The following is a 16,124-nucleotide window of genomic DNA, read 5'->3' on the forward strand; positions in this document are numbered from 1 at the left end:
TTGATAAAAGACCAACTGAGTGCTCAAAGGTTATAGTTTGACTTCAGTTTGTCACACATGAGAAAACTATATCTTAAATAGGTTAAAAATGGCTCTTTCAAATTAAATAACACAGTGCATGTTCAATGTTCGCCCTATATCATATTACATTTCAATCAACATTTAAAATATATGTTGATATCTATCTTAAATCACATCTCATATCTTTGAATCATAAAACAAAGCTCTCATCCACAACATACTGAGGACAGCAGCTCAAATGTCCTGTGTGTGAAACCAATGAGCAGAGACTCCTTTTGCTAAAAAATGTGGGCTTCTTAAAACGTTCGACTAGTTTAAGTGCGTTAATTGACTCATATCTCATTCACCCAAGAAACATGTCTCCACAAATTTAAATAATCTGCCTCTCAAACTTCTTCAGTCTGACGCCCTTCCCCCACACTGTCACACCCTGATCTATTTCACCAGTCTTGTGCTTGTCTCCACCCACCTCCAGGTGTTGCCCATCTTCCCCATTATCCCCTGTGCATTTATGGCTGTGTTTTTTGTTTGTCTATTGCCAGTTTGTCTAGTCTCATCAAGCCTACTAGCATGCTTTTCCTGTACTCTTGTTTTTCTCTTGCCCCTGTTTTTCATGTTTTCCCGGATTTGACTACTCTGCCTGCCCTGACCCTGACCCTGAGCCTGCCTGCCGTTCTGTACCTTACTGACTATGCCCTGGTTTACCGACCTCTGTCTGCCCTTGACCTGTCGTCTGTGTGCCCCCTGATTTGTTAATACACATCTGTGATTCAAACTGTCTGCATCTGGGTCTTATCAGGAGTTCTGATAGTACGAACTGGGCATGACTGACCCAGCAGACTCAGACCAGCTCCGCAACACTGTCTCCTCCCAAGGAGCCACCATTGGGAGGCACGAGGAGTTACTTCGAGGTCTTATGGAAGGAGAACCCCGCTTACCTCCTCCGGAACGCTTCGCTGGAGAGTCAGGAACCTGTCGGGCATTTGTTCCCTCATCTTCGAGCTGAAGCCCTTCCTCCCAGACAATGCTCATGTCTGGGAGGGCTCTCGCCTGGGCTACAGTTTGTGGCTGAGGTGAAAAAGGTTTTCGATTCTCTGTTGTCTGGGAGAGAGGCTGCCCGCAAGTTACTCCAGCTTCGTCAAGACTCCCGCAGTATGGCGGACTATGCGGTTGATTGCTGCACGTTGGTTGCCGAGAGTGCCTGGAACCCGGAATCCCTGTTCAACACATTCCTTCATGGATTATCGGAGGAGGTTAAAGACGAGCTCTCAGCCCGGGAGCTGCCTACGGATCTCGACTCGCTCATCGCCTTGACCATCCGGATCGATGGGCGGCTACAGGAACGTAGGAGCGAGAGGAGGTCTGATTCCAGTCCCAGTTGCTCGCCCAAGGATCTCACCTTGCCTCTGAGGTTACCCGAGTCCCCCTGAGAATCTCTGAGGTCTGCTGACTCGCCTCTTCCGGAGCCGATGCAACTCGGCAGAGCTAGGATGTCTCCAGACAAACGTTTACACAGACTTAACACAAAGAGTTGTCTGTATTGCGGGACTACCGGTCATTATGTGTCTACCTATCCATTAAGACCAGGCTCATCAGTAGGTACGAGTACTCTGTTGATAGACAACAGCTCAGTGTTCAACACCATAGTTCTCTCCAAGCTCATCACCAAGCTAGGGCCCCTGGAGTTGAACCCCTCCCTCTGCAACTGGATCCTGGACTTCCTGACAGGCCGGCCCCAGGTGATGAAGATAGGGAACAACACATCTGCCAAGCTGACCCTCAACACAGAGGCCTATCAGGGGCCTGTGCTTAGTCCCATCCTGTACTCCATGTTCCCCCACATCAGTAAGACCAAGGAGCTGATTGTGAACTTTAGGAGAAAGAGGAGAGAGCATGTCCCCATCCACATCTAATTGGTCTGATGTGTAGTGGGTCGAGAGCTTCAAGTTCCTTGGCGTCCACATCACTAAGGACTTAACATGGTCCACACTTACCCGCAAGGTCATGAAGATGGCACGGCAGTGCCTCTTTCCCTCAGGAGGCTGAAAAGATTTGGGATGGGCCCTCAGATCCTCAAAAGGTTCTACAGCTGCACAATCGAGAGCATCTTGACAGGCTGCATCACCGCTTGACATGGCAATTGCACCGCCCTTGACCTCAAAGTGCTACAAATTCCCCTCCAACTGGAGGCGGTGTCAGTGGGTCACAGGTCAGCAAACATGTAGAGCTGGGTTGCTCTCTTTCAAGTATACTGTGATATTTACAGTTTACTAACGTATACTGTACATACTTTAGTATTACTATAGTTAAACAACTATAGTATTTACAGTAGTGTTTTTGCAGATTTACCTTCAGCACAAATGCTATGAGCAAATTTTCCATAAGCTGTAGGGAACAAAATATACTACTGGTATGGTCTATATTTGGCATGTATGTTTCTCAATCACGGGTGGCATCAATTGGGATATGGGGGAGGGGTATGGCTATAAGCAAATCAAATTAAATATTAGCATATCAATTCAGTGTGCAGTATAGTATTCTACAGAATGTTCTACAGTAAGTACCACACATGATCAAGGGATACCACAGTGTGTAGTATAGTATTCTACAGTATACTACAAAATTCTATCGTATGTACTACGCATGATTCAGGGATACCACAGTGTGTAGTATTGTATACTGCAAAATTATATTGTAAGTACTACACATGATCAAGGGATACCACAGTGCGTAGTATAGTATTCTACAGTATATTACAAAATTGAGTACTGTACAGTGTGTAGTATAGTATTCTACACTACACTGGTAAATTATATAGTAAGTACTACACATGAAAAAATCCATGCAACTTACTATACGACTTGTTAAGCAAAGTTTTACTCCTGAACTTATTTTGGCTTCCTATAACAAAGCGGTTCAATACTTATTGACATAAAAAAAACTCAGCTTTTCATTTTTTATTAATTTAAAGAAAATAAATAAAAAACATAATATCAAATCAAATTGTATTTGTCACATGCGCCGAATACAGCAGGTGTAGACCTTACAGTGAAATGTTTACTTACAAGCCTTAACCAACAATGCAGTTAACAAAAATAAAAATAAAATTTAAAAAAAAGAAGCTAATAATAAGAAGAAATATAAGTAACAAATAATTAAAGAGAAGAAGTAAAATAACAATAGCGAGGCTATATAAAAGAGGGGGGGACAATGCAAATAGTCTGGGTAGACATTTATTTAGATGCTCAGGAGCCTTATGGCTTGGGGGTAGAAGCTGTTTAGAAGCCTCTTGGACCTAAACTTGGCGCTCCGGTACTGCTTGCCGTGCGGTAGCTTAGAGAACAGCCTATGACTAGGGTGGCTGGAATCGGACAATTTTTAGGGCCTTCCTCTGACACCGCCTGGTATAGAGGTCCTGGATGGCATGAAGCTTGGCCCCAGTGATGTACTGGGCCGTACGCACTACCCTCTGTAGTGCCTTGCTGTCGGAGGCCGAGCAGTTGCCATACCAGGCAATGATGCAACTAGTCAGGATTCTCTCGATGGTGCAGCTGTAGAACTTCTTGAGGATCTAAGGACCCATGCCAAATCTTTTCAGTCTCGAGGGGGAATAGGCTTTGTTGTGCTCACTTCCCAACTGTCTTGGTGTATTTGGACCATGATAGTTTGTTGGTGATGTGGACAATCATCTCCTTTGTCTTGATCACGTTGAGGGAGAGGTTGCTATCCTGGCACCACACGACCAGGTCTCTGACCTCCTCCCTATAGACCTATAGGCATCATTGTCGGTGATCAGGCCTACCACTGTTGTGTTTTCGGCAAACTTAATGATGGTGTTGGAGTCGTGCCTGGCCATGCAGTCATGAGTGAACAGGGAGTACAGGAGGGACTGAGCACGCACCCCTGAGGGGCCCCCATGTTGAGGATCAGCGTGGCAGATGTGTTGTTACCTACCCTTACCACCTGGGGACGGCCCATCAGGAAGTCCAGGATCCAGTTGCAGAGGGAGGTGTTTAGTCCCAGGGTCCTTAGCTTAGTGATGAGCTTTGAGGGCACTATGGTGTTGAATGCTGAGCTGTAGTCAATGAATAGCATTCTCACATAGGTGTTGCTTTTGACCAGGTGGGAAAGGGCAGCGTGGAGTGCAATAGAGATTGCATCATCTGTGGATCTGTTGGGGCATTATGCAAATTGGAGTGGGTCTAGGGTTTCTGGGATAATGGTGTTGATGTGAGCCATGACCAGCCTTTCAAAGTACTTCATAGCTATAGACATGAGTGCTACAGGTCGGTAGTCATTTAGGTTACCTTAATGTTCTTGGGCACAGGGACTATGGTGGTCTGCTTGAAACATGTTGGTATTACAGACTCAGTCAGGGACAGGTTGAAAATGTCAGTGAAGACACTTGCCAGTTGGTCAGAGTATGCTCGGAATACTGTTTAAAGGTCTTACTCACATCGGCTACGGAGAGCGCGATCACACAGTCGTCCGGAAGAGCTGATGCTCTCATGCATGCTTCAGTGTTGCTTGCCTCGAAGCGAGCATAGAAGTAATTTAGTTAGTCTGGTAGGCTCGTGTCACTGGGCAGCTCGCGGCTGTGCTTCCTTTTGTAGTCTGTAAAGGTTTGCAAGCCCTGCCACATCTGACGAGTGTTGGAGCCGGTGTAGTACGATTCAATCTTAGTCCTGTATTGAGGCTTTAGATTTTTTGATACCATTCCATTTGATACCATTCCACTTATTCTGCACCAGCCATCACTACGAGCCCATTTTTCCCAATTAAGGTGCCACCAACCTCCTGTGATTTAAATTCTTGTTTGGGGAATGAGACCGAAGTAAATAAGACAGAATTCCTGAGAGGACCGTAAAACCTTTTTTTCATAAAGTAATTCAGAGTTCACCCTATACAGATACAAGTAACCACATAGATCATACATCCTTATAGATGGCATCAGAGTTATCCTCAGTGAACTAGTTGCAGATAAATACCGAACATGGATAATATAGATACCAAACATGAATAATATAGTATTAGTCTATCACTCATTCTTTACTCAGTCTTCTGGATACTATAGCAGAGATACATTTTAGCCCATCAGAGGGGGATGAGCTGACTGGTCCTTTGGCATTGTCCTTTGTTCCTGGACCGTTTCCCATGCAACTCCAGGTGTCAGAGAGCACATACATTAAATCTGTCTGTCTGTCCCTCCTTTTTATTCCCTTTGCTTTTTACCTACCCCATCTCTCTTCTTCCTATTCTCTCTCTCACCACTCTCTGGCTAAGACTAGAGGCCTACTTAATTCAGATGCCTCTTTATGGTGCCCATAAATCAACAATAGGGCCATCGCCTGATGCTGCTCTGCTGGACCCTATTCATTCATCACAACCTTTCCCCAGATTATGCAGTTAGTGCAGGGGTGTAATAAACACTATTGAACCAAGGCCACCATCAGCAAACAGTCACTCTCACTTTATTTTGTGGATATGTTTGGATTTAACCGATTCATTTTATTGTGTAGGTGACTTTATGGGTGGTGCTACTTTACCAGACTACTGAACATGACCTGGATTGGATGGCTCATGTGTTTAATGGAACATGTGACACAGTGGTACAAGCCACTCGTTAAATTTACATTTTTGTCAATTTCATCTTGTCTGATCCTGTCAAAATGCATACCCTCACACGTTCTCAACAAGCTCCCTTCAGATGAAGGGTACTTGTATTCTCCTGAAGGTGTTTACAGAGCACTAACAATCAGGACAAGACACCTAAAAATCATAGCAGTGCAAACCCAGAACTTTTCATAACCCATGCCCCATATATCTTTGTACTCTCTCTCCCTCATGTACTAGCACTTTACAGACCACTAGATGCACCATGAAGTGTAATCAAAATGATACACTTTATTTGTATATCCTGTATCTATATAGTGTAGGCTACTTATATGTCCTTGTTTTTACCTTCTGATGTTGGTTGGCCTGTCTGTAACATTGTTGAATATCATAGCAGAATAAAATAGTTGCCTGCTTTATCAGTCCATTATTGGCTACAATGACAATGGAATCTAGTCCATTGAGATATATAATAACTAGTCAATTCTATTTTCAGTTTCAGTTTATTCCAACAGAATTCACAGACCATGGGCTAGATTCAATCTGTAGCCCAGAAGATCCACGTTATATCGCGATTGAAATGTTTAGGTAACTTCCGATTGAGCCGACATATGCAGTGTTTACCGTGACTGCGGTCTGTGCGAACACGGCCCACAAGAAACAATCACTGTACAGAAAATATTCAATAAATTATAGGTATTATATTCTGTGCTGTTGGTCTGATTGCAAAATGTAGAATGGCATGATGTAAAGCCAACTTTCATTACTGTGAAGACTTTTGGTACACTGAATGGATCAAACAAACTGTCATTCACAATGCAAAGCTTGAATACTATGTGTTCTATGTGACATATTTACTTAGAACTAAGTGAAGATGGGAAAGATGGGCCTTTTACAATGGGAATCGACTGTCACACAGTGGGCAGAATAAACAAGGAGGTAGGCAGTGCTAAGCAGGACCTAGGTCCTAACAATAACCTATTGGAGCATGTTTTTGCATATTACTATATTTGGAACGCCTGATTGATATTCTGAACAAAACGCTGTGAACACTGTACCTCTTTGCCACATGCAAATGTTGCCTTTTCTGTTGTTCTTGCTAAACTTGTAGCGGCACAAGGAGAACAACCTGATATGGCGATTACAGGAAGTCCAGAGGCAAGGTAGAGGGAGCATCTTAATTAGCATGTGGAGGTGGTTGTCACTATCAACTCCATAATAAAACATTTTGGGGTTGGTTGTTAGTCTTGTAAACCTGGCTGCTGTAGCACTGGATGCATTATGGGAGGCAACCCGTCTGGCTAGGGACACTAGCTGGTTATCCCAATCCAACCCATTATAACCATATTGTTCGGGGACAGTGCCACTGCCAATATACAATAAATCCCAAACTCTTTTGTGCTTGATCCCTCTCTCTCACACACATTTTTCTGTCACACACAAGCTCACGGAACGGGACTACGAGTGCTGAAGCGCATAGCTCGTTAAAATCGTCTGTCCCTCGGTTGCAACACTCACCACCGAGTTCCGAACTGCCTCTGGAAGTAATGTCAGCACAAGAACTGTTTGAGCTTCATGAAAAGGGTTTCCATGGCCAAGCAGCTGCACACAAGCCTAAGATCACCATGCGCAATGCCAAAAGTTGGCTGGAATGGTGTAAAGCTCGCTGCCATTGGACTCTGGAACAGTGGAAAACGCCTTCTCTCACTTCATCCTCTGGCAGTCCTACAGACAAATCTGGGTTCGGCAGATGCCAGGAGAACGCTACCTGGCCCAATGCATAGTGCCGACTGTAAAGTTTGATGGAGGAGGAATAATGGTCTGGGGGTGTTTTTCATGGTTAAGCCCCTTAACGCTGCACAGAGCCCTGACCTCAAACCCATCGAACACCTTTGGAATGAATTGGAACGCCGACCGCAAGCCAGGCCTAATCGCCCAACATCATTGCCCAACCTCACTAATGCTCTTGTGGCTGACTGGAAGCAAGTCCCCGCAGCAATGTTCCAACATCTAGTGGAAAGCCTTCCCAGAATAGTAGAGGATGTTATAGCAGCAAATTGGGAACCAACTCCATAGTAAGGCCCATGATTTTGGAATGAGATGTTTTGCGAGCAGGCGTCCAGAGACTTTTGGTCATGTAGTGTATGTGATTATGTATTATCTGACCATAACCTCTTATTTACTGCACAATCCAAACAAACTTATTCAACAAAGCCAGTCTGTATAATGTGACTTACCGAGAAAAGCATACTATGGAGACTCATGAAGCTCAATGATGAAAATAAACAGTCATTATTAATGTATGTCATTATCACACACTATTTAGTTCAGTTCTTTGCACCTCATCATTGTGAGGTATTGTTTGTTTTGTGACACACTTCTATTCGGAGCTGTTTTTCCCCGCAATTTAATTATCCCGTGTATGATAGTTTTGGCCTGCCTCACTAATGAAGCCTTTTGCCTATTCCCTGCCTGTACCTTAGCCTATCGGATTTCCTGTTATCAACCTAATGCCTGATCTCCCGGGCAACGTTACTAGCCTCTTCCCTGCCTGTACTGTTGCCTTGTTGGACCCCTGTGTATGACCTTTTTCCTGCCCCTGGACCCAGCTACCTGCCTCCTCCTGTGGTCCTTTACAAGTAAACACCTGCTGTGCCCTGAGCTTGAAACCAACGCTCTGTCTCCCATCGTGTTCATTACAGTTTCACATAATGAAAAATTATCCTGTTCATTTGTCCATGCTAATCAAGACAGGATCAGTGAAAATAAATTGTTTATTGTGTAGAAAGTGTTTGTTGTGAGCACAAATAAAGCCCTTACTAACACTGAGCCTATTACAAACATCCCAATGCACATACTTTTCTATTATGTCTGGTGCAAATTAATGAAATTAAAGGTACTGATCAATTTTTCAATAAAGGAACACTCCTTAATTTGCCTTTAAAAAAATACTCTTTATTGTTTTTATGCCTTTTAAACAAACATTAAACTAAATGAACACACTTTCTGAAGGGAGTGGTTAATGTAAAGTAATCAGTCTAATGATTGATAGGTAAAACATTTTAGAATTGAATCCACCACACCTTTCTCGAAAGTGGACATGGTGGTGAAACACTATATTTTGGTAGTATATTATCATCCCCCCTAAAGGACCTTCAGTTCATGAAATGTGACCCCACTTTCAAACCAACTCCAATTAATTTGCCCCATCCTGGAATCATTAGAGCAGCGGTTCCAATGTTATCCAGAGCTTGCTTCCACATTGAGGGCTTAGCTTTTTCCTGTTCCTCCTGCTCCTTCCTGAGGTCCTTTATCTGTGCCTCCATTTCTTGTGCTTTGCAATGAAACCCTTCCTTGAGGAGGTCTTCCTTCTCCTGAAATGACCAACATTGCTTAAATCACTAAAAGCATCTTACCTCTCTATTGAGCTGTATTCTTGTCCTCTGAATTAGTACGACCAACTACCAATGAAGAATGTCACTTGCAAATGAAGAAAACACTTTGCTACTGTAGTTTGCAATAGATGTATATTAATTCTGTATAACTTTACAATACGGTAAGCACAAATCAAGTCTATCAAAAGTACCAAGCAGTTACTACAACCAAAAATACTGTATCATAGTTATTAGGCTGTGAGGCTAACAAAATCTTACAAAACTTTGTGAAATAGAAAACAAATTCAAAGTGCAAAAGGTGACTAAAATGCAGACAAACTGTAAACAAAACTGTCAAACTGAGGGGACTATCCCTTAACCCCAAATCAATATACTGCCTGCTGGTCTCCATTATTACAGTTCCTACCTTGAGTTTGGCCTCCAGAACTCTATTGTACTCTACTTTAGCATTTTCCTTGTCAGCCTCCATCTTCTCCAACAGCTGTTTCTTATGCTCTTCATGTGTTCTCTTCTGATCGTCCATCAGCATTTCCTGGACTCTGATCTGCTCTTCCATGGTTCGTTTCTCTTGCTCAGACGCCTCCCTTTTCGCTTTCTCCTCTAAAGAGAGAGAGAGCAAAACCAAGAAAATGTACTTCATTTATATAATTTTGGGCAACACAATAGGTTACATTTTCCTCGTCTGTAATGGTAAATGATTTTAGGAAAACCATAGTACACAGCCCTTGTATTTTTATTAAAGGTAAAGTTGCAAAGATTACTGTTTGCCACTCGCATTTACTGGATGGATAATTCCAACACAGGTCCTCACCTTCGGCCTTCAATTCAGCTTCAGTTAGAGACTGGTCTGCTGACAGGATGGCCTGACCAGTGCTTTCCTTGTCATTCAGGTACTCCTTCAGTACCTCTTCAGCCTAGAACCACACACATGTATGTACGCACACACACATGATAAGAGACGATAAGAACAGAACCTCAACCTCCAATACACACGATACCAGTCTTCCATTTTGACCAATCAGTGAGGTTGTGTTAGATGCAAGTCCAACATACCTTCACTCCTTTGCCTCCTGTTGATCTGTATTCGCTGGTCATCATTTTGAGATCATCGCAGTAGTGTTTGTATCCTCCAGGGGTCATGTAGGAACCATTCCTAAGTTGGACCTTTAGGGGAGCAAATATGTGTTCGATGATGTGCGTGCATGCCCTCTGGGATTCCTGCAAGTTTTTCTCACAGATTGTCGAATATACTTCTTGAAGCGCTTTCTAAGAGAAACATGGAGGGGTTGGTTAGAGAAAAGAGGTTAAGTCCAAACATGTATTTGAACTCTACTGTGATGTTTATGACATTCTTTTGTCTAACATAATTAAAATAATTAATTGTTTTGTGTTTTTATTGGTCACATAAAAATGTGAACAGATGTTATTGTCGGTGTAGCGAAATGCTTGTGTTCCTAGCTCCAACAGTGCAGTAGTATCTAACAATACACAACAATATACACAAATCTAAAAGTAAAATAATGGAATTAAGAAATATAAGGATGAGCAATGTTGGAGTGGCATTGACTAAAATACAGTAGAATAAAATACAGTATATACATATGAGATGAGTAAAGCAGTATGTAAACATTATTAAAGTGACTAGTGTTCCATTGTTAAAGTGGCCAGTGATTCCATGTCTATGTATATAGGGCAGTAGCCTCTAAGGTGAAGGGTTGAGTAACTGTGTGGTAGCTGGCTAGTGATTTGTAGTATAATGTCAGAAAGCACCAAAACTCTTCTCAAATTAGCTATTTTGTTTGACCACTTGAGGGGGGTGGGTCAAATGTCATGGGTCAAATGTCTTTAAAGGGATGGTTCACCCCAATTACAAAAACATATTGGTTTCCTTGTCTTGTCAGCAGTCTATGGACAAGATAAGACAACAATCCGCACTTTGTCTTTGTTTACCTTGGCTTTGTTTCCAAATGCTAACCTTTTAGCATTTTTGTCAAAAAAACAATGCAATTTGATATCTCCGATATTAGCATTTTAGCATAGTTTCATGCTCAAATAATCTTAATGTAACTTTTTTGTGCTAATACATTTTGGAAACTTGGGTATATTTGTGTGATGTGAACTATCCCTTTAATTTATACATTTTTGCATAAGTATTGATTGATTCATTAATTGGTTTGAGATCCAAAACAATGATTTATGACCGTCCATTAAGAGTGGAGCAGATATAAAATCCAATTTACATATACGTTAAACGCAAATGTGTTTGCTTGAGGGGAGAAAAATGTTTGGGCTATTTTGCAAAGAGCAAACTGTTTTCAAAGTTCAGTTAATTGTTTTGAGAGCATGGGACTTTTTTTCCCAAGACGCACCAAAATAAAAACTTTCATCCTCCCAAATGCAACCCATGTAATCATTGTTATGAACATTCTAAAGACGCCGTAGCCACAGTGACCCCCGAAAGTCGAGGAGTGCTCAGTCATTCTTAAAGGCTTATGATTGTTAAGTCTAAATTACACTATAGTTGCTTGGAAATACATTGACATTGCTAATGTATGCAATAATTAGTAAGAAACAACTTTGTCATCATTATGATGTCATCAAATTTACTTTAGACAGATGGCAATGTTACCATTAGCTAGCAAAGTTTGTCAAAAATACCTAGCAATGCTAATGTTAGCTAGATAAAACACGTTGCTCTCCCCTCACTTAGCTAGCTAGCTAACATTATACGACACAATCTGATGACATCACAATGATGACAAAAGGTTTTCCTACTAATTATTAGCCTCCTATTGAAATGTCATCGCGTTTCCAAGCCACTATAATGCAAGTCGGAGAAAATCTTCATCAGCTCCAATTGAGAATGAATTGAGTAGACTGTTCAGTCCTCCAGAGTAGTGTACTACGATGCAAGATAAAAGAGTTAGCTATTTAACTTCGGTCAACTCTGAGTTAAACTCGGGATAGCCGGTGACACGAAGGTGGCTCAACTTTTAGCCACCTACGAATCCTTCAGATCTAACCTGCTCTGGGTCAAGGTAAGTCAGGACTAATTCATAGAAACAGATATAGATGACTCTAATGCCCAAATGGTTTTACATGGGCATCCTCCATTGAAGACTTTCAAAATTTTGAAGTAGTCAGCTGGATGGATCTTCCTTTAGGTGAAGGAAGGATCACATGATTCCATCTGGTTCATCAGGAGGGATTGACCAATGAATTATACTCGTGAGCAAACAGTCCATAACTGCAGGTGGCAGTAAATCGCAAACCTTGGCTTTATACCTGTTCAAACAACATACTCTAGGTGACAGAACACACCCTTTCAGTTTGTTTGCCAACTCATAGAAGTAGAAGAAGACAATTGACTATTTCAAAATGTATATGGCCTCAATGGCGCTGCCCATGCTCTCACAGAGGCCAAAATGGCACAGATATAATAATGCAATTTCTATCTAAGTCCATGGGCTATCTCCATTTATCCTGAATGAAGTGTATGTTGCAAGTTGAAGACCAATGAAATCATATTCCCTCCCTCTCAAAAAGATTGTGTCATCATCCTCTTCAGTTGAGGAAGACGACTGATTAAATATTGTATTAATCAATGGTTTTGTATGTTAAAAATAATATTATTAAAATGCCTATCACATTACACATTCAATTTTTGTAATAACAGGAAACGTTTGCAACTTCACGCAGAAGAGAATTCGGTCTAAATGTAAATGTGGCACTGACTCGCCCATGGATTGATGTTGCCACTTGTGACATGAACGCGCACTAACAAGCCTGGCTTGAACAGGCTCGGGTAAGAGGCTGGTGCACAATCAATATCCACCTTCGTAACATGGATGAAGCTTGAGCTGGAATGTGAAGCTAACTGAACCTAGCTAACTTTAGAAAAGCCCGAGTACATCTAGATAGATGTGTAGTACTCCACTCAGTCCCCAAGAGAACCTTAATGACAATATTATGATGCAATGTGCAAACCATGAATATAATATATTCCCATACCATGAGCTCCTTCTGGTACTTCTGGTCTTCATCCTTGAATGAACTATTCATGAAGATGGCCACTGCCTCCCTCTCCATGGAAGCATGAACCATAGACAGCTGCTGCTGGGTCTCAGTGGGAAAGACCACCATCTTTGCCATGCTCTGCTGGTAGTAGGCCTTGGCCTTTTCAAGGGCACTGGAGTTCTCAATCTGGGCCAGCGCCACCACAGCATTGTCCAGGCAGGGTACCTGCCCACTCCGTATCATGTCAACGTACATCTCTGTCAGGTTCCCGAGCACTGCATAGGAAAAATGGGGCTCAGCACATCTGGCAGTAGTATTTGTAGTAGTAGTGATGGTGGTGGATGTAGTAGTTTAAGTAGTAATGATGGTAGTAGCAGTAGTAGCAGTGGTGTTGGTAGTGATTTTAGTGGTAATGATGGTGGTTGTAGTAGTAGTAGTAGTAGATGTTGTTAGTGGAAGTGGTGATGGTGAAAGGTAGTGGTAGTAGTTGTCTGTTGTGATTTTAGTGGTGGATGGTTGTTGTGTTACAATGAGTGTACAAAACATTAAGAACTCCTTCCCAATATTGAGTTGCTCTCAGAACAGCCTCAATTCGTCGGGGCATGGACTCTACAAGGTGTCAAAAGCATTCCACAGGGATACTGGCCCATGTTGACTCCAATGCTTCCCACAGTCAAGTTGCCTTGATGTCCTTTTGGTGGTGGACCATTCTTGAAACACACGGGAAACTGTTGAGTGTGAAAAACCCTGCAGCATTGGAGTCCTTGACACAAACCGGTGCACCTGGCACCTACTACCATACCCCGTTTGAAAGGCACTTAAATATTTTGTCCTGCCCATTCACCCTCTGAATGGCACATATACACAGTCCATGTCTCAATTGCATCAAAACTTAAAAATCCCTGTTTACCTGTTTCCTCCCCATCATCTACACTGATCGTACATAACGTTTCTATCACTGTCTCTTATGAGCGAAAATAACTTCTGGATATCAGAACACCGATTACTGACCTCATATTGGATGAAGATTTTTTCTTTAACGAGTCGGACGCGAAGGATATACTTCAGATACCCGACAAGGCCCACATCCCCGTCATTCGCATGAAGAAGAGATGGAAATATTGGGGATGTAGGTCGGGGTGCCTTGTAAGGATCCGATGATGCGTGAGTAATCCCCCTCTATCATCAGTCCTATTAGCCAACGTGCTATCATTGGATAACCAAATGGATGAGCTCTGATCAAGGCTATCCTACCAACGGGACATTTAAAGACTGTAATATCTTATATTTCACTGAGTAGTGGCTGAACAACGACATGGATAACATACAGCTGGCGGCATTTTCGGTCCATAGGCAACATAGAACAGCTGCTTCCGGTAAGACAAGGGGTGGCAGTCTGTATCTATTTGTCAATAACAGCTGGTGAACAAAATCTAATATTAAGGACATCTCAAGGTTTTGCTCGCCTGAGGTACAATATCTCATGATAAACTGTAGACCCCACTATTTACTAAGAGAGTTTTCATCTGTATTTTTTGTAACTGTCTATATACCATCACAAACCGATGCTGGCACTAAGACGGCACTCAACGAGCTGTATACGGCCATAAGCAAACAAGAAAATACTCATCCAGAGGCGGTGCTCCTAGTGGCCGTGGACTTCAATGCAGGGAAACTTAAACCCGTTTTTAGCTAATCTCTACCAGCATCTTAAATGTGCAACCAGAGGAAAAAAAACTCTAGGTCACCTTTTCTCCACACACAGAAATGCGTACAAAGCTCTCCCTCACCCTCCATTTGGCAAACCTGACCATTACTCTATCCTACTGATTCCTGCTTACAAGCAAAAACTAAAGCAGGAAGAACCAGTGACTCGCTCAATAAGGAAGTGGTCAGATGACACTGATGCTAAGCTACATGACTGTTTTGCTAGCACAGACTGGAATATGTTTCCGGGATTCTTCCGATGGCATTGAGGAGTACACCACCTCAGTCACTGGCTTCATCAATAAATGCATCGATGACGTCGTCCCCACAGAGACCGTACGTACATACCCCAACCAGAAGCCATGGATTATAGGCAACATCCACACAGAGCTAAAGGGGAGAGCTGCCACTTTCAAGGAGCGGGACTCTAACAGGGAGGCTTATAAGAAATCCCGCTATGCCCTCCAACGAACCATCTAACAGGCAAAGCGGCAATGCAGGACTAAGATTGAATCGTACTACACCAGCTCCGACGCTCGTTGGATGTAGCAGGGCTTGCAAACTATTACGGACTACAAAGTGAAGCACAGCCATGAGCTGCCCAGTGACATGAGCCTACCAGACGAGTTAAATAACTTTTATGCTTGCTTTGAGGCAAGCAACACTGAAGCATGCACGAGAGCATCAGCTCTTCAGGACGACTGTGTGATCACGCTCTCCGTAGCCGATGTGAGTAAGACCTTTAAACAGGTCAACATTCACAGGGCCGCAGGGCCAAATGGATTACCAGGACGTGTACTCCGAGCATGCGCTGACCAACTGGCAAGTGTCTTCACTGACATTTTCAACCTGTCCCTGCCCGAGTCTGTAATACCAACATGTTTCAAGCAGACCACCATAGTACTTGTGCTCAAGAACACCAAGGCAACCTGCCTAAATGACTACCGACCTGTAGCACTCATGTCTGTAGCCATGAAGTGCTTTGAAAGGCTGGTCATGGCTCACATCAACACCATTATCCCAGAAACCCTAGACCCACAATTTGCATACCGCCCCAACAGATCCACAGATGATACAATCTCTATTGCACTCCACACTGCCCTTTCCCACCTGGACAAAAGGAACACCTACGTGAGAATGCTATTCTTTGACTACGGCTCAGCATTCAACACCATTGTGCCCTCAAAGCTCATCACTAAGCTAAGGACCTTGGGTCTGAATACCTCCCTCTGCAACTGTATCCTGGACTTCCTGACGGGCCGCTCCCAGGTTTTAAGGGTAGGTAACAACCAATCTGCCACGCTGATCCTCAACACAGGGGCCCCTCAGGGGTGCACGCTCAGTCCCCGCAAGGCACTACAGAGGGTAGTG

At 42.9% G+C, this 16,124-nt stretch overlaps 1 protein-coding gene across 1 annotated transcript in view; it reads right to left on the reverse strand.

The window, feature by feature from the left end:
• Nucleotides 1-8,567: 8,567 nt before the first annotated feature.
• Nucleotides 8,568-16,124, reverse strand: part of LOC109900863 (guanylate-binding protein 1) — a 34,445-nt gene continuing 26,888 nt past the window's right edge. The window contains exons 7-11 of the mRNA XM_020496728.2: nucleotides 13,041-13,321; nucleotides 10,083-10,295; nucleotides 9,841-9,943; nucleotides 9,436-9,629; nucleotides 8,568-9,008 (exon numbers count right to left, since the gene is read on the reverse strand). Coding sequence (XP_020352317.1) covers nucleotides 8,790-9,008; nucleotides 9,436-9,629; nucleotides 9,841-9,943; nucleotides 10,083-10,295; nucleotides 13,041-13,321 — 1,010 coding nt within the window. The 3' untranslated portion in view covers nucleotides 8,568-8,789. The remainder of the gene's footprint in view (nucleotides 9,009-9,435; nucleotides 9,630-9,840; nucleotides 9,944-10,082; nucleotides 10,296-13,040; nucleotides 13,322-16,124) is intronic.

This window comes from Oncorhynchus kisutch, linkage group LG12, assembly GCF_002021735.2.
Source record: "Oncorhynchus kisutch isolate 150728-3 linkage group LG12, Okis_V2, whole genome shotgun sequence".
NCBI lineage: Eukaryota > Metazoa > Chordata > Actinopteri > Salmoniformes > Salmonidae > Oncorhynchus > Oncorhynchus kisutch.